This window comes from Tachysurus fulvidraco, chromosome 14 (assembly GCF_022655615.1).
Source record: "Tachysurus fulvidraco isolate hzauxx_2018 chromosome 14, HZAU_PFXX_2.0, whole genome shotgun sequence".
Classification (NCBI taxonomy): Eukaryota; Metazoa; Chordata; class Actinopteri; order Siluriformes; family Bagridae; genus Tachysurus; species Tachysurus fulvidraco.
This window is the reverse complement of record NC_062531.1, coordinates 4543759-4568308: the sequence shown is the minus strand read 5'-3', so window position 1 is coordinate 4568308 and position 24550 is coordinate 4543759. Positions and strand designations below refer to the sequence as shown.

The 24550-nt window shown below is 43.9% G+C and overlaps 1 protein-coding gene across 1 annotated transcript in view; it reads left to right on the top strand.

Moving 5' to 3' along the window:
• The window catches only part of plxna3 (plexin A3), a 188933-nt gene that overhangs the window by 53166 nt on the left and 111217 nt on the right, over positions 1 to 24550 (top strand). The window contains exon 4 of the mRNA XM_027151064.2: positions 18861 to 19001. Within this exon, the coding sequence (XP_027006865.2) occupies positions 18861 to 19001 (141 nt within the window). The remainder of the gene's footprint in view (positions 1 to 18860; positions 19002 to 24550) is intronic.

The following is a 24550-nucleotide window of genomic DNA, read 5'->3' as shown; positions in this document are numbered from 1 at the left end:
ACTACATAGTGCACCATATTCCTCACTGCTGAGACACAAACACACACCAGTAGGACACAGTGGTGCTGTAGTCACTACATAGTGCACCATATTCCTCACTGCTGAGACAAACACAGAAGGAGGGGGACTTTTTTTTTTCATGATTTTTCAGCACTTTCATGATGTATGAATAATTAAAGGGAAAAACTGTACAGCATGAATTTGTGAGAGAGTAATAGTGTGTGTGTGTGTGTGTGTGTGTGTGTGTGTGTGTGTGTGTGTGTGTGTGTGTGTGTGTGAGAGAGAGAGATTGCTCCTTTGAGCAGTAAGCTTCAAGGGCTAATCAGTCTAAGAGCATTCTTAATAACAGTGATTTCTTACAGGTGGCCACTAATGTGATTATGAGTGGACACCTCAGGAACACTTGCTGTGTGTGTGTGTGTGTGTGTGTGTGTGTGTGTGTGTGTGTGTGTTCTCTGAAGTTTCTCCTGGACAGAGACGAGGTCAGCAAAGTTCAGTTCTCAACCACTTTGGTCTCTTAATCTGCTATTTCAAGCACAGAGAGAGAGAAAAACACACACACACACACACACACACACACACACACACACACACACACACACACACACACACATGTGGATGCAATTAGGCCGTGTTGCAGTTGCACACACTGAAGTAGTGTTGTTGATTCTTCCTGCTTCTAAACCATCCAGCATTCTTCCAAACATCTGAACCTGAGCAGGAGCGGTGGGAAAAGCATGGAGAGAAAAAGATAATGGATCTGGGAGGTTGTGGAGTGTGTGTGTGTGTGTGTGTGTGTGTGTGTGTGTGTGTGTTTGAGAGTGATGAAGGAGCGGTAGGCCCCAGGTGCAAAACAGTCATTATCACCTGCAGCTAACACTGGCATTTTTGAGAGGATAAAGGATTCTAGCCCAGTGTATCAAAACTATCATTATCTCTCTATATAATCACTATATTTTTCATTTTAGACTATCTATTCTATATCTATCTCTATATCTCTGATCTCATATTATCATACTCTAATATTCTATATATCTGATATTACTAATTTATCTATATTCTCTATCTCTCTATTATATCTCCCTATATCATCTCTATCCCTATCCTATTTCTCTATCTTGACCCCCCTCCCTATCTCTATTGCACTTTCTTTCTTCTCTATCTCTCTCGCCCTCTCCCCCCCCTCTCTTGCCCTCTCTCTCTCTCTCTCTCTCTCTCTCTCTCTCTCTCTCTCTCTCTCTCGTTCTCGCTCATATTCTCTCTTTATTTTTCTCCTTCGCTTCTCCAGGTCAACGCTCTGCTTAGAGTAAAATACCATGTTTAATTACCCAGTATAATCGTGTGTATAAACACAAGCCAAATAAAGTATTACTGCAGCTTAAAGCTTTCTGCCTAATTGGCAGCCAACTTTAAAGTTACTGCTGGAGTTCTAGCAAGTTCTCCAGTGTTATTAAAAAAGAGAGTAAAGACGCTATTGGAACCTGTAGAATGTAGAGAAAAAACAGCGAAATGTTGGAATTATTGTAAAAAATGAAAAGGAATAAAGGAAAAAGAAGTAAGAACAAACAACAAGAAGAATGGAAAAGAATGGAAAAGAATTGAATGAAAAAACAAAAATAAATGGAAACAAAGGAATTAATAATAATAATAATAATAATAATAATAATAATAATAATAATAATAATAATAATAATAATAATATGAGAAATTAACAAAAGAAAATGTAAGGAAAAAGACATTTAAAAAAAATTTGAAAAATTATTCAATCTAAGAAAATTGAATTAGAAAGAAAGATGAAAGAAAACGGATTAAAGGAATTTGAAGAATTGAAGAATTTATGAAGCTAAAAAATAGAATTGATTAACACAAGGGAAATTTAAAGTAGGAAAAAAGGGAGGGAAAAATGAAGTAAGAAAATCAAGACAAGGAAAGAACAAAAATAACGAATTCATGAAAGAGAGAGAAAAATAAGAGTAATTTTTTTTTTAAGGAAAATAAAAGCTTAAAGTATTTTTAAAAAAGGTGAGATTTTTAGTGTAATATTCAGAAAAAAAAGAACAAAAAATGAACCGTGTAAATAACAGCAATAATAAACGAATAATGCATGAGCTCTGTTCTGTCGTTCTTCTCTTTCTCGCTGTATCACGTTGTTCTCTCTCTCTTTCCGTGTCAGATTTTCCGTTTTTTCCCCCTCATTGTTCTCCACTCTTTCCACAATTTTCTCCCTTTCATTTGATTTTATTTTTCTTCCCTTCTCTGTCTGTTTCTCTTTGTATCTCTAATTTGTTCCATTTTTCCTCTTCTGTGCCTCTCTCTTTTGTTTACACGCTTATTCTCTCCACTTTTTCCACCTTTTCTTCATCTTTAAATTGATTTCACCGTAATGCGATCTCTCTCGCTCTCTCTCTCTTTCTCTCTCACACACACACACACACACACACACACACACACACACACACACACACACACACACACACACACACACACACACACACACACACACACACACAGATTTTCCCACTCCTTCTCCTCTTTCCACTCCCTCTCTTTAGCCAGGTGTGACTTTTTCAGAGTTTTTTTTTCCCCTCGAGTCCTGAAGAGCTTTGTTGATGGACTGTGATTGTTTTTGAAATGGAGAGTCATCAGGCGCTCGTCGTTGTCGAATCTGCTGCCCTGCGATCGGCCTGCGGGTCGATAACGGGCGGTTTCACACGCGAGTGTTGATTGAAAGGACATGCAAAAACATCCGAGACCCATACACTTAACCCTCAGATAAATGACCTTGCTTATTTAATCACACGGATTCGTAAAAGCAGCGGTTTCAGCTTTAACACCCGATCCGGTGGCCGTCCCAGTGTTTATTCCTTCACAACGATGGCTGCTAATCTCCGCGTTTGTTCGCCGTCACCCTGAAGCCGGCCCGGCCTGACGAGGCCTTGAATTAGATCACACGGCTTCCAGATGGCTGCAATTGAATTATTTAGCCCGGAAGAAAAAGCAATTCGGGTCAGGCGGTGCAACACAGGACGAGGTGAAATAGTGTGTGCAGCTCTGCGTGATTTTACTGGGGCTTTGGGGCGAATAAATTGCAGCCAGACCTAACCGTAAAAGGTCAGTCGTAAGGGTTAGCGTGTTTATACTGTGATATAGAGAGCTGAACAAAGAAGATTAGGAATTTCCTCCGTTTTTTTCCCCCTTAATCTACTTAAAACACCATCTGAAGAGAAATCAGAATCTTACTAATGACAGTAAGACGTTTATACGCTTAGACTTTTGTTTTTATGTTATTCTAAATCATATGGAAACCATACCGAAGGCATTAAAGGTGAGGTTTACAAGTTCATTGACATAGGAAGGATGTCTGGATTTTTCTGACTGACAAGCATCCTGGGGTTAGCAAGGACAAAGCTTGTTACGTTTATTCAGACAAGCGCAAACTCCATCGGTAGACGCCACGATCATCCTTTCTTTTATTTCTTAAGCTTCACACACTGTTAAGCATCGAATAGTTGGACGATACATTAATTTAGCAACATAAGCTGAGCTTCTCAGATAGCTAAACATGACACCGTGCTAGTTAGCTTAGCTAAAATGATGTAAATGTTGCCACTGTTTCAGCACGTAGCAGCCAAGCTCAGGTAGCGGACGTTATGTTAACCGTTATTTAGTGCAGCTACGGATGCAATAATAAGGACATAAAGGATTTATTACGACTAGGATACGAGCAAACAAGAACAGATGAGAGGAAGTTTGCTAGCTTGGATAGCTAGTAAGCTAGTTAACATTAGTGCTTTAGGTGTAAGAGCAGATGCCCTTATCCAGAGCGACATATCTCATTTTATACAACTGAGCAATTGAGGGTTAAGGGCCTTGCTCAGGGGTCCAGCAGTGGCAGCTTGGTAGACCTGGGATTGAGCTCACACCTTAAGCCAATAGGGCACCACATCCCCCAGAAACTCAGGATTTTGCACCCCATATAAACCTGGATTTTACTTTCTGTTACTTAACTCCACAAACCATTTACATTCTTGTTTCAAAGTAGACCACGAACCTCGCTAATCCACCAGACGCATCACAAACACACAACCCTTCACTGAATAAAAGAAGCCATTGCAGTTGTCAACAGGGGCTTTTTGCTAATCGCTAGCATGTATGTACGAAACGCTAGTAGTGATCTCACGTAAAGGGGAAAAATGTCGAAGAAATGGAAATCGAACAGCCGTTCCTCGTACACGTGCAGGGGAAAAATAAGACTTGATTGTCAGAGAATTTAGGATTAGCTTAGCCTGATTTAAAGACCTCAGGACATGTCGCTAAGGATCGTAGGTTTGCTAACAGACAGGCTTTATACATTAAGACTCTGTTTAAATCGGAATGTGTGTGTGTCTGTGTGAGTGAGTGAGTGTGTGTCTGAGAAGAATGACTGGGGGAGGAGAGAGAGAGAGAGAGAGAGAGAGAGAGAGAGAGAGAGAGAGAGAGAGAGAGAGAGAGAGTTGTCACGCTCTTTTACTTCTTAAGGAAATGGCAGATATTGCTCCTCCAGCATATGGACCAGGCGATAGAGCTGGGCTATAACGCATGGAATGCCTGTCATGTAGTTTTATGTGTCTGAGCTGAACGAGGGAGCGAGGGGAGGAAAGGTGAAAGATACAGGCATGATTAGTAAAAAAAAAAAAAAAGAGAGAGAGTGAACACAGAAGAAGATGAGCGAGAAGGCGAAAGCCACCTGGCCTCTCTCAGTCTGGGGCTAATGATTTTGTCAAGGTTTTGGGTTTCAAGGCCACAAAAGGCCAAGCCAAACACAATAAACACGGCCTGTCGTAAATTTTAATCAACCCACCACTGTTTATCCGTGGAGCTTAAAAGCAGCATGTGGGTTTTATGATTTGTAAATCAGAACAAGTGTCTGGCGACGAGCTAATCTTTTATTAGGATCGAGATGCTCGTCTTTCACGACCGCACTTGACTTGTTTGTTTATGCGGTTTGTTCGTTTGTTGAACTGCTTTAATAGCCAGAACCTTTTTTTTCCAGGAACCTGGCTACGCTGTTGCGGTAACGTCTGAGTTGTGCTAAGAGTAGATACACGATCGTGCTAATTGGCTAAAAGTTTTCGTGCTAAGTTTTCTGCTGAAAAAGTGACAATAATAATAATAAGAGTAATAGAATGTTTTTAAGCAATATAAAGGGCCCTAATGGGTTAATATGCAAGCTTTAAGGGAGTCTAGAGGTATTTTCTGGATTTCTAATGGGATCCAGCGGTTTTACAGGTGAGTACAGGTCTCTCTCTGTGCTTGTCGGCATTGTCTCATGGAATCTTCAGATGAAATATTCACAAGTTTGCAAATAAACAGGAAATCACCGATTCTTGGTTGCTAAGAAGTCAATAATATTATCATAATACAAAGGTTAAGGGAATTACATAATGAATACGTCTTGAAAAGCAAGAAAACGTTTAGATCTTTATTGGAAAATGCCAAGAAAGCAGTTGCTGCCAGTTCTAAATGTAATAGGATGCAAAAACAATATTTTTAACGATTCTTAAAAGGGAGAACAAATTGACTCCACAATCTGCTGTAACCCTGTGTGTGTGTGTGTGTGTGTGTGTGTGTGTGTGTGTGTGTGTGTGTGTGTGTGTGTGTGTGTGTGTGTGTGTGTGAGATAGTGTGTGTGTGTGTGATGGGTGTGTGTGTGTGTGTGTGTGTGTGTGTGAGATGGAGTGTGTGTGTCTGTGTGGTGGAGGGTGTGTGTGTGTCTGATGTCTGAGTGTCTGTCTGATGTCTGTGTGATGTGTGTGTGTGTGTCTGTGTGATGGGTGTGTGTCTGTGTGATGTGTGTGTGTGTCTGTGTGATGTCTGTGTGATGTGTGTGTGTCTGTGTGATGTGTGTGTGTCTGTGTGATGTGTGTGATGTGTGTGTGTCTGTGTGATGTGTGTGATGTGTGTGTCTGTGTGATGTGTGTGTGTGTGTCTGTGTGGTGTGTGTGGTGGAGTGTGTGCGTCTGTGTGGTGTGTGTGTGTGTGTGTGTGTGTGTGTGTGTGTGTGTGTGTGTGTGTGGTGGAGTGTGTGTATGTATGGTGTGTGTGTGGTGGAGTGTGTGTGTATGGTGTGTGTGGTGGAGTGTGTGTGTGTGTGTGTGTGTATGGTGTGTGTGTGTGTCTGTGTGGTGGAGTGTGTGCGTGTGTGTGCGTGTGTGTGCGTGTGTGTGCGTGTGTGTGTGTGTGTGCGTGTGTGTGCATGTGTGTGTCTGTGTGGTGGAGTGTGTGTCTGTGTGTATGTGTGTGCATGTATTGTTTTTTTTTCTTTTACAGAAGTTTAAGAACTGATCCTATCCTTGTTTAGATTCCACCGGACTCTTGGTGAAACCTAACCTCACAGCCTTCCTGTTACTAGCACAGAAAAAAAAGAAGTCTAACTATAAACATAGTTCTTTTTTCTTCCAAATAATTTTGCATGGGTAAATTGTGGCTATTTTGTCCATATTAAACAAAAGCAGCCCGGCTCTATAAATTCAGTCGGCTGCGTCTGAGCCTTGTTAAGCCGAAGGGCACTCCGGCGTAGCACAAGAGCTATTAATTGTGTTTGCTTTCAAACATGGCGACATGATTGTTGTTTGTCCTTGCTGATACTGTACGTGTGTAATCGTTTGTCTCGGCTGCTGAGTCAGTGAAGTGGCGAAGAATGTGGCTGATTCTTGCAGATAAGCCAGGACACTGTGAAGATTTAACGTCGGACTAATGTGTAGTTATCTCCGAGCAGCACCCCGTCCACCGGAGACTCTCTGTGTTGATTGTTTAATTGTCTGATGCTGACGGTTTAAGCACGAGTGTGCATTTGAGACTCCAGGCTGAGTTTGGACTAAATGAGCAAAGTGCTTAGTGACAATTAGCGCAAGTCGACGCCGCGAGGCCCTGCTGTGGCTGAACGGACTTATTTTTCAGACGATTATAATAAAGATCGTGGCAGAGAGCAAACATGACCCGGATAACGTGGACGTACTAGTCAGACTGCACCTATTCTGTTTATCTGACACATACAAACACAGGAACGAGCGAAAGTACGGTCGACGTCTACAAGCTAAGTTAATTGAGGTTTGTCGCGGTGTCATTATGCCGGTGTGTAATTTGCGCTCAAAGCTGTTTCAGGATTCTGGCTTGCGCATGACGGTATTTAACCGTCTCGAATATCTCGATAAAAGCCTTGAGAGTGTGTTGCTCGAGATACATACCGAGGAGTGAAGCTTTCTCTTTCGGCGGCTGTTATTACTCCGAGGCACTTGCATATTAATTTGATTATTTATTTTACTTCTATAGCAGATTGCGTAAAAGGGATATGGTTCTGGCGTTTGTATCATCTACAAGGTAACACCATAGATCAAGTGTCCTCTGAGACCAAACGGTGTACGTGCTAGGGTTATAGGATCTAATAAACTTTTTTAAGAAGGTTTGCCTAACCAGTATAAGGTCTGGGATTTCACTTGGAGATGGTGTAAAGCCAGAATGATAGTTGTGCTCAGTGGTTAAAGGTGGGGTCTCTGATATTTGAGAAATGCTTTTGAAATCAAAAAAACAGAAATCAAAACAAACATGTAGCCAATGAGCAGAAAGGGGCGGGTCTTGTCAATATGGGCGTATAGAGTGTTATGTGTGCGCGTGTGCATATTCACAGATTGGAGTTTCCCGAGTCAATAACTCCTGAGTTAAACGCTGTTACTACACAAAACGCGGTTGTAGCTGCCTCTCTACATTACTACGATAGAAAAGAGGTGTTATTTGTGTAGTAACAGCGTTTAGCTCAGGAGTTATTGACTCGGGAAACTCCAACCTGTGAATATGTGGCCAACTTCCTGCTCCTTCAGTTCTCTCCAGCGCTGGAAAGCTGATCCTATATTAACACGTCCTACTTCTTGCCTTATCGTAAGTCTTTCTTCACATTCTTTCTTTGTTTTTATCCTCCATGCCAATGTTAAAACCGCTTTCTGCTGACATCACACATGCGCACTGAACACTCTCTCCACCCATATTGACAAGCCCCGCCCCTTTCTGCTCATTGGCCGCACGTTTGTTTTGATTTTTTGTTTAGCTTGTCGTCCCGAACTCAGTTTTCTGAAGCATTTCTTCATTCCTCAAACATCAGAGACCCTGCCTTTAACTCTATATGGTGTAGAGTTCAAATCCTAACATTGCCAAGTTTTCTCAGCCCTTGTTCAAGGACCGTAATCTGCTCAGAATTGCTGCCTCACTGCTCCAAGGTCTATGGTTTAAACTTTGGTTACAATCCATGTGGGATGCCTTCAGGTGCTCCTGTTTCTTCATTCCCCTAAACACTGACTTTTTTTTAGTGAACACATCGAACCTAAATCCTCTGTCTCAGAGTTCTTGGTTACACAAAGTTTTGTTGTGTTTAGGAACCACAACCAGCGCTGGTACTTCGCGGATGTATAAGACTTAATGTATCATCGCTGTGGATCTGTAACACGTCAGATACTACAGAGTTTCTCTGTGCTCACTGCTTACTGATAATACAACTAACTGTTTGGTTTTTGTAACATGCTTTTATGTTCCTGTTGCCGCTGCCGCCGCCGCCGCTTCGGCAAAGCCGACTTCATTCTAAAATGCCTGTTGCTTGAGGCGCGAAGGCAGGAGTTCGGCTTTAAACCCGAAGCCTTGTCATATTTCCGAACGTTGCGAGGAGTCAAACCAGGTTAACCATGCTGTGAGAGGACTTAACCAGGAGTTTCCCCTACTTTCCACACTCCTGCTGAGATAAACACAGGAGATCCACTCCAAACACAGCGTCAGCGGCATGACAGCTCGCACCGTGTGCGTGCGCATCTGTTTGTGCATGTCTGCGTGTAATAGTGCAAGGATGTGCGAATCCAACATGCAATTTCCTGCACTGTTAAATCCTAGATTAAGTGTAGTTTAATGTTTGGCCTGCCTCAGGATGGAGGGGTTAACAGGCTTAGAGTGGAATTTAGGACACCTCTTCCAATGGATCATTGGCACAATTTTCTTTTCTTTAATTTGTTTGGAATGCAAATATTGCACTTCGGGATATCTGGAAGGCTTCAGGATCCAGCAGTCTGACACCGTTTGTGTGCTCTTTCTATGAACATGTCGATGTCTCCTTGACCCAGCTATAGTTTTAGCACCTGGGAAGCAGGTTGAAATGTTCACCGAAGACTGAATGTGCTGTGCTTTGTTGACAAGCATCGGGTGAGTTGCTCTTTACATCCACTGGCCTCGGTGAGACAGCTGGTCAGAGGCCCGAGTTCAATTCCCAAATGATCTGAGACGCTGAAAGATATGGCCTTGCTTCGGTTCTCCCGCACATTCATTTCACCTCTTCTTCATTTCTCAGGATTCCTCGTACAAGTGAGCTTCGAGAATCAGTGGGTAAGTGTCCTGACAGGCAAATAAACTACTCTGAAGTGTGATTAAAGCCACTCTATTTTGCCTTAATCCTGGTTTTACTCTTACTCGGAAATCCTCCAGAAGTTCCAGAACAAACTTCCGACATCCTGGAACGTTTACGTATACAAAGTTCTCAGCAGCACACTTTGGGGATGTAAGCTTTAAAGGTTCAAAGGTGCATCTTGGAAGGTTTCTCCCCAAAAAATAAAATAAAATAAAATATAAATAGATAATAGATAGATAGATAGATAGATAGATAGATAGATAGATAGATAGATAGATAGATAGATAAATGCCAGGTGGGTGCACATGGGGGCATTTGGTCATGTGACCAAATTAGGTTCTTTCTGTTGGGGGGGGGATACTGTCATGAACTGACAGGAAAACAGTTAATAGATTAAAGCTGCATAGTATGAAAGCTATTAAGAAGGAAACTCTTAACACAAGCAACATGACTGGAGCTGAAAATGTAAAAATGATACAAGTGTTGTGTCTTTTAATAACGCGGCTCAGACAGTCTATAAAAAAACATACATGTTTGTCAACATGTCTACCGAATCCTAGCCAGTCACAGCAGAGAAAACCTGCCTCCTTCGCCTACTCGCGACATTCCGAAGCTTTCAGAAACTTCCAGAGCAAGGCAAAGTCAGCCTTTAGCCTTGTGGCTAATTTAACACATAGTCAACGCGCTAAAGATGTTTCTGCAGTTTCACCAGACCGTGATGGAATTTTTATTTTCCGCCTGTAATTTTCGGTGCAAACGGAAATCCGAAACGCAGCAGCAAACGATAATTGATAGGCGGTTCCTGACGATAAACATTCCACGTATTACGAACGTCGTAATTACCGCATTATAAAGCGCAAGCCTACTTGAATAGCTTGGAATAATCTGTGTTTCATTGGAGCTGGATGGAAGCGCGTGCGGATCATGGAGGATGTTACAGCCTTTGTAGGAGGTTGAGAGAAACTCCCCAGAGTTTGTTGGTGGTTGAACACATTAAAACACACTAATCTTCCTGGCAAGCCAAAGCACCACCCAACCAAGAAAGCCTGGTCTGTGGAGGACAAACGGGTAATAATGTAGCAGGTGGTGAAACAAAGGTTAGCTGTAAGATATTTACTTAACCTTTTATCCAGCGCAAAACAATTAAATCACATGATTGGACATTTAGGAATGAGCAGAATTTCGTGTAAAGGGTTTGCAAGCCAGCTTAAGGCCTCTGCACAGATTGTTAATTTCCTTTACTGATACGTTTCCTGTTCCAGCCCGTTTTCCGAATTCCCCCGTGCCTCTTAAAACACCAGTCGTACACTGAAACGAAACACTAGCATGTCTTTTTGCAGACGGTTCCTTGTTGCTGCGAGTGTGACGCTCATTCACACACTCCATAAATCCCATTTCCCATGACTCTTAATGCAAAAGAATCCTATTAGCTAGATGTGTGCGTTGTGGAAAAGCATTAATCATTCACCATTGTTAGGAGCAATCTGTCCACACACACTCTCACACACACACAGACTCGCTATACAAGCAGCGCAAGCACTTAATACCCACAGGTCACAGGGCAAGGGTGGGTCAGGGGTCAAGGAATGCTGGGTGAGATTTCTGAAGGTGCAGCGGAAGAACCTTGTGTGGTGTTTTTTTTTTTCTTTTTTTTTTTTCGGATGGAGTTGAAGCAGGTGGTGAAGGTGCGAAGAAGGAAAAAAAACAACTCTCCATGCTCGGGCCTTTCTCCTCCCTTTAGCCCCATCTGAAGGAACAGGATAAGGGCTTTAATTGAATCACATATGCCTTTTGTTCGCTTCCTATGGTGCAGCATCTTTGTCTTTTAAAGGATGAATTTGGAGCTTGAGGATTTTGACCTCATTTTCGAGGCGGGAGAGGAGCTTGTTCTACCCCTGCTGTTCTGCTCTTTAATGTAAAATCGATTACCCTCGATGCGAAAGAGTAGCCCACTTTTCAAGATGAGCCCGAGCCCGTGCGAATCGAGCACTTTTGAATGCAGCAGATGAGAAAACAATGCTTTAATGCCTTTGTTGTTTTTTTTTTTTTTGCTCTCGTACATACAGGAGTAGAGCGGGGGTTTTTTTTTTCCCTCCTCCTCCTTTCCTCGCACCTAATCCTCAGAACGCTGTGGGGCACGGAGAGTTGCTGAGGGCAACAAGCTATGACAGATCTGTAGCAGTGCTGAGGGTTAGTCAGAGCAGCCTGAGCCGCTGGATATGTATGTGTGTGTGTGTGTGTGTGTGTGTGTGTGTGTGTGTGTGTGTGTGTGTGTGTGTGTGTGTGTGTGTGTGTAGATGTGTGTGTGTGTGTGTGTGTGTGTGTGTGTAGATGTGTGTGTGTGTGTAGATGTGTGTGTGTGTGTAGATGTGTGTGTGTGTGTGTGTAGATGTGTGCTGCATAAACAATAGCAACGGTGTCAGCAGCGACAGCAGCACCACGTATTCCGAGCATTAACTATGAATCATAGGTAGAGCTTTGCTTTTCCACCATATGGTATCAGCTGCTGCAACGTCACGACCCGAGCGTGATCGAGTCGAGGGAACGTCGTGAACATACTCATGTAGATACTGGAGATGTATCACAGTAAAAATGTGGGACTGGAGCATCGAAAACAGCCCTGGCAATTAAATAAAAAAATAAAGGCAACACGACGAATAAGCATTAGGTCGTCCTGCTTTTCGTCACATGATTCTGATTGCCGTTTGAAAACGTGTGATGTTTCTATGGAAACGGAGCGTGCCGAAACGGAGGAGGGGCATGGCACGCTACTCATCGTCGGTATCTGCTAAAAAGCACGAGCAGGATGTAATGAATACAGTCACAGTGCTGGAGGAACCTCTGATCTCCACTGGAGTCTGACTTCATTTGCACTTATCACACATCGCACTGCACTACGCTCCCTAGGTCCTCTAGGGATGCTCGACTACTCCCACCATCTCTCAGGGTATTTGGAAGGTACGCATCAAACTCGGTTCTGGTACCTGCGTGGTGGAAGAAACACCTTCCTCTTCTTGAAGAACTGCAGTTAGCTCTTAGAAATTTGGTTGCATGAACTTTTAAGTGAAGTGACGTGACATACGGCTAAGTACGGTGACCCATACTCAGAATTCGTTCTCTGCATTTAACCCATCCAAAGTGCACACACACAGCAGTGAACACACACACACACACACACACACACACACACACCGTGAACACACACCCGGAGCAGTGGGCAGCCATTTATGCCGCGGTTATGCCCGAGGAGCAGTTGGGGGGTTTCGGTGCCTTGCTCAAGGGCACCTCAGTTGTGGTATTGCTGTTCCAAGACTCAAACCCACAACCTTATGGTTAGGAGTCAAACTCTCTAACCATTAGGCCACGACTTCCTTCTTTTTTTTTTTTTTTTAAACTTTAACTTGATCGAGGTTTGTTTATTGATGACCTGAGCGTGATGTCAAACCTGGACTTGAGTTTGAAGATGTATCATTGAACCAGTACCAGATATTTGTTTACTAAGGGGAAAAAAATGATTTTACTCAGAATAAAGTCTTGTGACTCACCACTCGGATCCCTCTACTTTCACAGGAAGACACTGACTATCTGACTGACAGTACAACGCCCACCCATGTAACCCTGTTATACCCAAAAACGTATCAAAGACCAGTTGTACTTAACCCTTGTATGGTGTTCGGGGTCTGTGGGACCCGTATTCATAAACATCAATAGTTGTGAAAAACTTTGCTTCCTTGTAAATTTTTGATTTTTTTTCCACGCATAACTTGATTAAATTTATTTTCTTTTTTTTAAATTACATTTTATTAAAAAAAAACAACAAAAAACAAGTAGCACTTTAATTAAATAATGTGATATAATAAAAGGTAAAGGGCAAATATGAACCATATATGCTGTTTACATTGCTTGTAATTCCCGCCTCCGCCTTGTGTGTGTGGAGTTTGCATGTTCACCCCGTGCCTCGGGGGTTTCCTCCGGGTACTCCGGTTTCCTCCCCCGGTCCAAAGACATGCATGGTAGGTTGATCGGCATCTCTGGAAAATTGTCCGTAGTGTGTGAGTGTGTGAGTGAATGAGAGTGTGTGTGTGTGCCCTGCGATGGGTTGGCACTCCGTCCAGGGTGTATCCTGCCTCGATGCCCGATGACACCTGAGATAGGCACCGGCTCCCCGTGACCCGAGGTAGTTCGGATAAGCGGTAGAAAATGAATGAATGGGATGAAGTAAACATCTGTAGAGTATTTTAACATGAAATTTTTGATTGTGTTGAATTAAAAACCCAAAAATGCAGCAGGTCCACCAGCAGGTCCACCAGCAGGGCCACCAGCGGGTCCACCAGCGGGTCCACCAGCGGGTCCACCGGACCCACGAACACCGGCCGAGTAACAAAAATACGAACACCATACAAGGGTTAAATGTAACGAACGCATGTTGTGTGGGATTCCGATACAGGCCGTCAGTAGTGTACATGGTTTTAGTGTTTTTAAAGTCAAACTATTGGCCCAAACGATATTTTTAAACAAATCTGTTGTTCTTTCTTTTTTTGGGAACCACGACTGTGACGAAAGTTTTTTAATATGTGTATAACCAGAATTTGACCTCTTTCTTAACCGAGTTGTGAGTTAAGTCAATGACTGGATCTACATTTTAGGGCTTTTTTTTTTCCCTCGCGATTATCATTTTAATGTGTTGGGGAGGAAAATCTAGGATTATATCATGCAGAACTACAAGGAGATTTTTCTTCCATACCCTCAGTAAGATAACAAGATAACAAGCTTCATGCTATGAATCATCTCCCTGATTCAATAAAAACAAGCCTTCAGTGAGATCGTATTAAAACCGATTTTATGATGAGGCCCTGTATTTACTTGTGTTTTACTGCCTTTTGAAACCCATGCATCTTCCTTCCATGTCTGTTTGTCTTTTTCTTTCTCCTGCCAAAACTGCTTCAGATTTATTTCAGATATTTTAGATGAAATGACCCAGAAACCTGGAACGTGTGTTCTGGATCTGCGGAAGGTTACGTTTGTTATCGATGCGCTCGTGTGTCACACGGTCGCAGAGTGATTACAGGGAAGCTCATCTTCTCTAATGGTGCCACATAATCCAATTTTCAGGCTACTATATGTTCGTCCATCATCGTGACTCTATTGTAGATTTATTTATTTATTTATTTCATTATTATTTTTTTGCCTTTTCCATCCCCCGTCTTCTTTTGTTTTCTTTTTCTCCGCCTTCATCTTGACCGATAAATGGAGCTCTCCCGGAGATCGTCCATTCAGCTGGACTGGTTGGGGATCTGGCTGGAAAGTCAGCACAGCATGTTTCTTCTCTAATCCCTCCAGTCCCCCATAATCACTCACACACACACACACAATCTCCTCCCCCCTTTTTTTTTTTTACTGATCATCTCAACACCAGTGTTTTCGTAGCGTCCCAAAGCCTTCGACGGCACAGATAACTTTGGGTAACAAACTCTACAAACATCTCTTCCATTTTACCCGCAAAAGGAAAAACTTTTCATAAACTGCCCCGATGCTCAGGCTCCTACTATTTCATCGTAATAATGCCTCTTATCTGAGTACGACGTCGTGTCCTTTCTCCCTTAATCAGAAACAAAATCCGAACGCGAAGACATCGGGCTACATTTTTATGGAATACTGTCATTCAGCCTTTCATGGCCTTGCGCTTTTGTTCAAACAGACTCCTAATTTGATCACGAGGAGCAGCCAACAATAAAGGAAGGCCATCTTTCTGTACTCCAGAAGATCGCGAGAGGGAGGGAGCGAAGAAGAGGAGAAAATGAACTCCAGTGCCGCTCAAGGGACTCCTTTCATTCGGCTCCCGGATCGGAGCTTGACGAGGGTTTCAAAATCGATACGAATCAGGCATCCCAACAAACAAAAATGGCCTCCATCTTTCCCTTTTCTGTTTTGCTTTCTTCTTCTCTCAGATCAATGAAGGCAAAATTGGCCCACGAACGAATCTGTCCGGCTCTCAGCGCACCGCTAGGACCCTACGGTGAGCTAATTAATAGATAGATAGGCTGGTGCAGTTACCTTGGCACCCTTAAGTGTATCGGGGAAGACGAAAAGGGGGGGAAGGTACTATTTATCTAAATTCCAATTACCCTCATCTGCACTGTTTGATGTTGCAGTTGGGTCAGCGCTCAGCAGGCAGCGCAAGCTCTTTGCATTTCAAACACTTGAGCCAGAAGTGCTGGTGAGGCTTCAAGCAAGCAAGAGTGTGTGTTGCAGCCAGGTGTACAGGGAGCAATGTCCAAACTTTGGGTTCTGCTGTTTGTCAAGCTGTTGTTTTGCAAAACCTGATAGAATTGTGTACACCAGAAGAAGCCTTTATTTGTCACATGGAATTCTTTTCTTCACACATCCCAGCTTAGGAAGCTGTGTGCTCCTTGAGCAGAGAACGTTAAGAGACTTGCTGAAGGGTCTAACAGTTGCAGTTTGGCAGTACTGGGCCTGGAACTCCTGACCTTTCCAAACAACAACCCACAGCCTTTCCACCACGGACTCCCTATTAAAATCACAGACTTGTACCCCTTTTCCACAAAAAAGACCCGGGTGCTGGTTCAGAGCTAGTGCTGGTGCTAGTTCAATGTCGGTCACACTGGCGAACCTTCTAAGAACCGGTTTGCCGTTCCATCGGTTAGAGAGCCGTCACAGAGCCGAGTCTGACGTCACTGTATACGTAGCGCATCAGCGGCAAACACAACATCAACGATGGCGGATGTTGCTTTACCGTTAATGCTCATGGCTTTGTGAACCTACATCGGCATCCAAACGCGGCGAATCCAACGTGTACGTGCAGCTCCGTGTAATCTGTATAAACGGAGGTTGTAATCGAGAAAGTACATAACGTTATTTTACCATTAACACAGAAAAAAATTAGCCTTAGCATGTAGCTACCTACTATCATGTGTGCTGATAATCGATCATATTGCGGTAAAGTAAAAGTGTATTAAACATTAGTATACTTAAGGTACATTAACAAACACACTAACAGTAGCACCGCCCACAGCCGCTGACACAAGCGGTTCTTAAGTCTAGACCAGCGACGTTTTGGTGCTACTTAAGAACCACTTTTTTCTGGTACAGAGCCGGTGCTTTGGCTGTCGAAAAAGAAAGAGCTGGGTCTAAATTAGGCTCCGAACCAGCACTCAAACTGCCTCGGTGGAAAAGGGGCATTAGAGTCCCACCACCACAACAGACAACCGTAAAAAAACATCATGTTACCAGCTCATCTGATTCAACAGAGAAATGGTTAGTCATTTTCTGATCAGACGTGTGAGCAGGGAAAAACAAACGAAATGTGCAGGACCAGGATCAAGCCTGCGAACCGAAGCAGCCACACGAGGCGATCTCTTTTTTTCTTTCTTAACTTCTGCAACAAGTTCAGCACAAATATAAACAGTCAAAAGGCTGGAGGATGGCTGGCATTTTTATAGTGGGTACAACTGTCTCTGGTTTCTGTCTGGATGGCAGGCTATTTTGTTTAACCAGACCACTCTGGAGTGAGAAGCTTCTCTGTTTTGACTCGCCTTAGTTATTTGGTGTCAGACAATGGCTTGAGTGCACTTGGAGACAAGCTCTGGCCCGTTTATTTTTTTCTTTCTTTTTTCTCCCCATAAATGGAAGAGTTGATGAGCTGAGAGCCGTGTGGGTCACGGAGGATGACCCAAAGAGCGTGCTCGTGTTTTAAGGAAAGGTCTTCCGCATTTACTTATCCTCTTGAAGGTGTGACGCAGACGTTATCGTTTCTGGCGTATCTGTAGTTTTGATGGTACGGCGCTTAGCTCTTAGCCGCCTCGTGGATGTCGCTCGGTCGGACTCTGTGATGCACAGGGATCAGTTTAGCGATCCGTTTGCTTCAGCAGACGTGAAAAATGCAGATGGCACCCGGAGGAGATAAAACGATGTGATAAGCCGTTGCTGACGGATGCCAATGCACGACACTACAGCTGGTGCTGCATGCATTGACAAACTGCGGCTCGAGTCCGTCATCTTCCAGAACCTTCTGTCCCGCTGCTGCTTGACTCACGAGCTCCAGCTTGGCCCGTGACTTCTGACACCCAATATGGCAGCCTTTGACTAATTGACGCCACCTTGTCAACCCTAATTAACAGGCTAACGATGTTTTTCACTTTGGGCCAGCCCAGATATTTAGGAGAAGTCCAAAACTCAGCATCAATCACATCTGCGCCTTGCTTTCTTTCCTTTTCTTCGATATTTTTTTTTTCCTCCGTCCTTTTGTTTCCACTTCTCGAATTAATATGCATTACTCAGACTCTCATTTCCGTCTCCTGTCACTTTCCTGTCACTGTCGATGAGGACACATTTGCTGCCTGCTCATTTTATCTAGCTTCTCATTGCTTCTTATTTCTAGCAAAAAGGAATATAGGTGAGCTCTGCTACACGAGCTGCGCTTTTCCTCCTTTTTTCTTTTTTCTTGTCTTTTCTATTTATTTATTTATTATTTATTTATTTATTTATTTATTTATTTATTTTCGATACTTCAGAGATGTATCGCATTCCTCCGTGTTAGAACTGACTACACTAATTATCACTGTGAGGAAACAGAGGAGTGACTAATGATGAAGCAGCAGGGGCTCGAGAGCACGTACGCGTTTGCTTGTGTACACGGAGGTACGTGCTCGTGTGCCAAAGAGGGTATAGTGTCATTAAAATCTAATTGATTTCTATTTTCTACCCGATGATTGGAAAAATCGCTACACCGAACCTCTACCGTCTGTAAACAGTAATCCGAAGCTCTGCTGTCGGCATGCGTCTTTCTGAACTCTGCCTTTCTGAACTCCTCTGAAGCTCTTTTTCTGGGTCAGCGCAAGCACGCGGCACTCCGGAGAACAGCAGGCCAATTAGAATACTCCGGAATACCACATCTGTCAGTAAAGCGCAGGGAAAAACGGAGCAGCACGAAGCATCGCATATAAAAATGGAGTACATTACACTGTTATTTCTGTACCGACCGACTGTTATGAAGAAATTAAACGCTTTAGGGGTGTGACGTACCGGAAGAGGAAAATAAGCAGACGCTCCCATGAATTTTTCAATACATTTCATCTAGCACTTATGCGTTTTTATCCCTTTGTACCGCTGTGACCTGAAACTGTGCCGATCATGTGGTTTATTCTTAAACGGAAAAAAACATGACACGTCACGTCTGTTGTAATGTCGTACAGTAGCACTTCTAATGTTAGGTCTTATCGCTTGCATTAAAACCCTCTGTAAAAAGTAATTTCCTGACAAATCGCCCTCATTTATTTATTTATTTTACTTTCCCATTCTCACTTGAATGAAGAAGGTACAAATTTGGAGCGACACGTCACGTGACGACAGGTAAAATGTTTGTTATTGCTAACCCCCAAGAAGAAGAGACACAAACCGTATTTTTCCTCTCTGTTTCCATCAGATCCGAGTGGACGGCGTTTCTCCACCTTCCCAGAACGTGCTGCTGTACGAGACGGTGACGGTGGTGGAGGGGAGCCCGATCCTGCGAGACATGGTGTTTAGTCCGGATTATCAGTACGCGTACTTGCTGAGCGACAAACAGGTAACGTTCGGAAGGAATAATTAATAACCGATTCATATTTAACAACAGATCAAATCAACTTAAACATCCATAATGTTCTGCGTCTTTATTATTTCACCGTAGCTACGAGGCGGCATGTTTACGGGTGAATGAATAGTTTTTGGGGAATGTCTTTGTCATGTCTATGTTCGGTATCGTATGTCTTTGTCGTGTCTCTCTCCACAGTGGTGATTAATATGAAGCTCGTATGATAGTAGATGCTTTACGTATTTGTAGTGTTTCATAAATATTTTCTCTTTTCCACTAGAATACTTTTTTTTTTTTCCTCAAAAATGTTTCTGTCTTCTGCTCTCTGAGACGCCCCCAGTGCTAAAATTCAGTGTAAGGTCATCGACAGAGGAAAAAACACACGCCTCACACCAAAAGCCAACAGAGTCCTGAATCGTTTTAGATCAGACGCACAGGCGGAAAATAGTAATACACAGATTGTAAATGTCTAAGTTGCCAAGACTTTAGTGTTACTGATTATTTTTCTCATATAATTTATAATAGAGGGGCACAGTGGCTTAGTGGTTAGCACGTTCGCCTCACACCTCCAGGGTTGGGGGTTCGATTCCCGCCTCCGCCTTGTGTGTGTGGAGTTTGCATGTTCTCCCCGTGCCTCGGGGGTTTCCTCCGGGTACTCCGGTTTCCTCCCCCGGTCCAAAGATATGCATAGTAGGTTGATTGGCATCTCTGGAAAATTGTCCATAGTGTGTGAGTGTGTGAGTGAATGAGAGTGTGTGTGTGCCCTGTGATGGGTTGCCACTCCGTCTAGGGTGTATCCTGCCTCGATGCCCGATGACGCCTGAGATAGGCACAGGCTCCCCGTGACCCGAGAAGTACAGATAAGCGGTAGAAAATGAATGAGTGAGTGAGTGAGTGAGAATTAATAATAGCATTAGAGGTGTTAAAAATACACTGAAGTATTCTGATACAGATGTGTATAAATATTCAGTTAGCCTTCTAGCATGAGCACAGCTTCAAAATCTGCACCTAAATAGGAAAGACTAAACTCCTCAGTTTTACTTAAAGCATGAGGTACGTTAGCAGCACGAGCTCTAAAGCTCGTCTGTCTTATTTTTGTGTGTGTGGAAATTGTATAAATACCATTTACTTGGATGATTTACAGTTTCTCCGTTCGCTTCTAATTCGTTCCCGCGCTGCTGGTGACGCGCAGGAAAACATTTGTTCTGCGCCGTGAAGACTTCTCACGGAAGAATAAAGACCCATTTGTCATGTGTCTCGGCTCCGCCCCCGTTTCGCCGCCGAGCGTTTTGTTTTAAGAATCACAAGCGGAATCTCAGATATGTTGTTTTAACATCTGCGCTACAGGAAGATGGAATAAGAACCGACGTGTGTGAATGCGTGTGAATGGGAGCCCCAGCTGGTGGTCTTAATAAGATGTAGCGACTCTCTTCTTCTTCTCTCCGCACGCCTCTGTTGGTGGGGAAGCGCGAGATCGGAGAACGCAAGGCGAGTTCCTCTACAGCTGAGAAAGACACTTAACGCCGTACAGCTGCAGAAAGAATGATGCCACAGTACTTTCTTCAGAAACCTTCCACCCGATGCTCATTCGCAGATCTTGGCCGCGACGCCGAGCCGAGCCGAGATTGCCTTCATTGTGCGAGTTTCTGAAAGACGTCGCACGAGAAAAGGACCTGACCTCCAAGCGGCGGGTGAAAAAAGAAAATCCGATCTGACTGGAAGTCTTCAGCAGGGCTAAAATTTAGAGAATATTGTCTGTGAGCTTGAGGAAATAAAAATGCTCAAACTACCAATATTTGCTCCTGGTGTACAAGGCAGGCACCAGGCCATAAAGGGAGAAGTTTTAACTTAGATAGGATTTACACTGAAGATGTCACAATCTGGTTCACTAAAAGCATGAGCGATGGACGGAGACACAATGTGGACGGAGAGGTTCATGGTGTTTTAGGCAAATAATCGCTGATCGACCAAGCAGTAGAATGCTTAAAGCCATGAAGCATTTCCTGTTTCTGCCTAAACCTGGATTATTTCTCTTTATCCGTATTTGGACCACATCAATACATCACTGATTCCTTATGTAAGAGCGACACTTGGAACACTTTCTGCTTGAGACTCCTTCTCTAAATGTCAGCAATGCTTATAGAGCTTTTATAAATAACAACACGTCTAAATAGAGGGGCACGGTGGCTTAGTGTTAAGCACGTTCACCTCACACCTCCAGGGTTGGGGGTTCGATTCCCGACTCCGCCTTGTGTGTGGAGTTTGCATGTTCTCCCCGTGCCTCGGGGGTTTCCTCCGGGTACTCCGGTTTCCTCCCCCGGTCCAAAGACATGCATGGTAGGTTGATTGGCATCTCTGGAAAATTGTCCGTAGTGTGTGAGTGTGTGAGTGAATGAGAGTGTGTGTGTGCCCTGTGATGGGTTGGCACTCCGTCCAGGGTGTATCCTGCCTCGATGCCCGATGACGCCTGAGATAGGCACAGGGACCCCGTGACCCGAGAATAAGCGGTAGAAAATGAATGAATGGAAGTCTAAATATGATTATTGTTTCTTTAGATCGTGTGGTCCAGCGGCAGGATCCCGCACCATCGCTGCAGAGTCCCAAGGAAAGGGAACGTCAGATTAACTTTTAGTTCAGGTCCAAGCCTGGACCTGAACAGACACCGAACAGAGAGAATATTATTTCCTTTAGACTGTGTGAAGTCACCGTGCAGGTTCTTGATAGCATTATCATTCAAACCCCATCCAGAACTTCTGTTGGAGCTGTTGTGCAAGAAAATGAAGAGGAAAACTCAGGAGCAACGTGCGATAAAGTGAACCCCAGACAGACCACTTCATTTCATCCGCACTTCTTCTGACTGCTGGCGCATTCCTCCGTGCCAGCGTCAGCATTCTGGAAAGGAAAGGAAAAAATCCGTCTCGTCTCGCTCCAACAGTGGAGTCGCTCATGTGAAAAAAGCTCCTCCAGTCAGCTCCAGCTATCGATATTTGTGTGAAGGATTGACTGAGATGTGCTGTGCATTAAAGCAGCGATCGATCACCCGCGTTTGGCGCTGATTAAAAGCTTTACGTTCTTATCATAAACGTCCGGCGTCATCTCTCGACCTTAGAACGTCAGCCGCCGAGCCGTATTGAAGGAAAAAGGGGAAGAAAAAAAAAAGTTTTAACCGCTCTGTTGTGGTTAAGGATCTGATAGTGTTTAGAAAGAAGAGCACACAATGGCTGATATCGTTCCAATTGGTTTCCTTTCACTGCTTGCAATCTGTTAGCTGCCAAAGGCTGATGGTAAATGAGAGACGAACGCCGCTTTTACACCCACCTAAACTGTAATTATGCAACAACTGTCACAGAGTGTGATGGTAAAACACATTTAGGAGTTTCTTCCATCCAGGAGATGGACGTGAATTGAACCGAATAAAGTTTATACTCAGGCTAGTGGATGTTATTAGCACTTCCTGTGAAGGAGGTGTGGCCTGTTTCCCTGACAGCATCATTGACAGACATGTAACATCTGTGTTTGTGTGTATAATTCTAGTCAAGGGCTGTACATGTCGGGTTTAGTGAAGGAGGCGTGGTCTTTGTGTTTGTACTAATCAGAGAAGAAGGTGTGGCTCAGATGTCCTGCATTTCCAATGAAGACGGCGTGACCTCTATACCTGTCAGTTTTAGTGAAGGAGGCGTGGCTTTTGTCTATATCAGGATCATGTTCAGTGAAGGAGGTGTGGCCTCTGTGCTCTAAGGTTTAGTGAAGGAGGCGTGGCCTCCATGCCTGTCAGGCTCTGTGAAAGAGGTGTGGCCTCTGTGCTCTAAGGTTTAGTGAAGGAGGCGTGGCCTCTGTTCTCTCAGGTTCAGTGAAGGAGGCATGGCTCTGTTCTCTCGGGTTTAGTGAAGAAGGCGTGGCCTCTGTTTTCTCAGGTTCAGTAAAGGAGGCGTGGCCTCTGTTCTCTCAGGTCCGGATAAGGAGGCGTGGCCTCTTCTCTCAGGTTCAGTGAAGGAGGCGTGTCCTCTGTTTTCTCAGGTTCAGTAAAGGAGGCGTGGCCTCTGTTCTCTCAGGTTCAGTAAAGGAGGCGTGGCCTCTGTGCTCTCAGGTTCAGTGAAGGAGGCATGTCCTCTGTTTTCTCAGGTTCAGTGAAGGAGGCGTGGCCTCTGTGCTCTCAGGTCCAGATAAGGAGGCGTGGCCTCTGTGCTCTCAGGTCCAGATAAGGAGGCGTGGCCTCTGTGCTCTCAGGTCCAGATAAGGAGGCGTGGCCTCTGTGTCTGTCAGTCATCACTTCCTTTCTAAGAAAACACAATAACAAATTTTTGTAGTGTAAGAGCAAAGTCATGAGCCGTGCATCATAATGTTAGAGAGATGCACAGCTCCAGCATGTATCCACTCGTGTGTAGAAAACACACACGCATGTGTATTTATCCATTTATTCATTTTAAATCACATAGCGATGGGAGTAGTGAGGAGGTCAGTCTGATTAATCAAGTGTGCTGCTATTCTCTATTTACTGCTTTCCTCGCACTGTGAAGACGCATGGCAGGAAGATGATGACTCGCTGTGAAATATGAAACATGAAATATTAAATATGAAGCGAATGACAGCGAGTCAATAATTGATGCGCCTCGCCGACGGACAAATTTGAATTTTTCATTAGCAGCAGGTGCGCAGGCGGGTGAAGGGTCACGTTTGCTCACAAAGCGCTCCCGTGGTTTGCGGATGTGTTTCGGTTACGCTCGGCAAATGGCGAAGACGTTTCCAATTCTGCTGATGTTTCAAGCAAAAAAAAAAAAAAAAAGGAGAAGCTAGTCACTCGGCGTGGATAGCAAACCTTCTGCTTAACCTTTCAGCGATGCATCAAACTGAACACTGGATATTGTTTATCTTAACATCGACCACTGGGATGTGACCCTTTGTGTGTGTGTGTTTATTTGTGCGTTGGAGGGGGGGGGTTGTAAAAAAAAAACCTGGACTGGAGGCAACAGATTATAAAACAGCGTATTTATGCTTGGCTGCATGGCAGAATAAATTAGCACAGAGCTCAATCTCGCTACACCTCGCCCACCCTCAGTCACACACACTCTCTCCCTCTCTACCTCTCGCTCTGTCTCTTTTCCTCACATACTCATTCCAGTCTCTCTCTCTCTCTCTCTTTCTCTCCCTTTCTCCACATTTCACATACTCAGACACACACAGCTGTAGAGCCATCAGCCGCTCGGCACTTGAAAGCCACGGCCCTGTCCCTTTTGGGTGGGATTGTTTATTCCGCACTCTGGTTTTTCTCACTGCGGCGTCTAATCTCGGCTCCGATCAAAAGGAAGAGAAGGAGCATTTTCGAGTTTGGAGCTCCAAAACACCGTCGGAGAAACCAGACACCTTTCTGTTTAGAGGAAAATACAACACTGATACTACACACAGTACGTACACAACCCTATAGATAATGAGCACAGCTCGACCTGATATTTATCTCTCCTGGTCCCCACGTTTGTTTGAAGTCGCTACATTTACATTTATGTAAATAAATAATTAATTCAGACGCGCTATGTAAAAATGGAAGC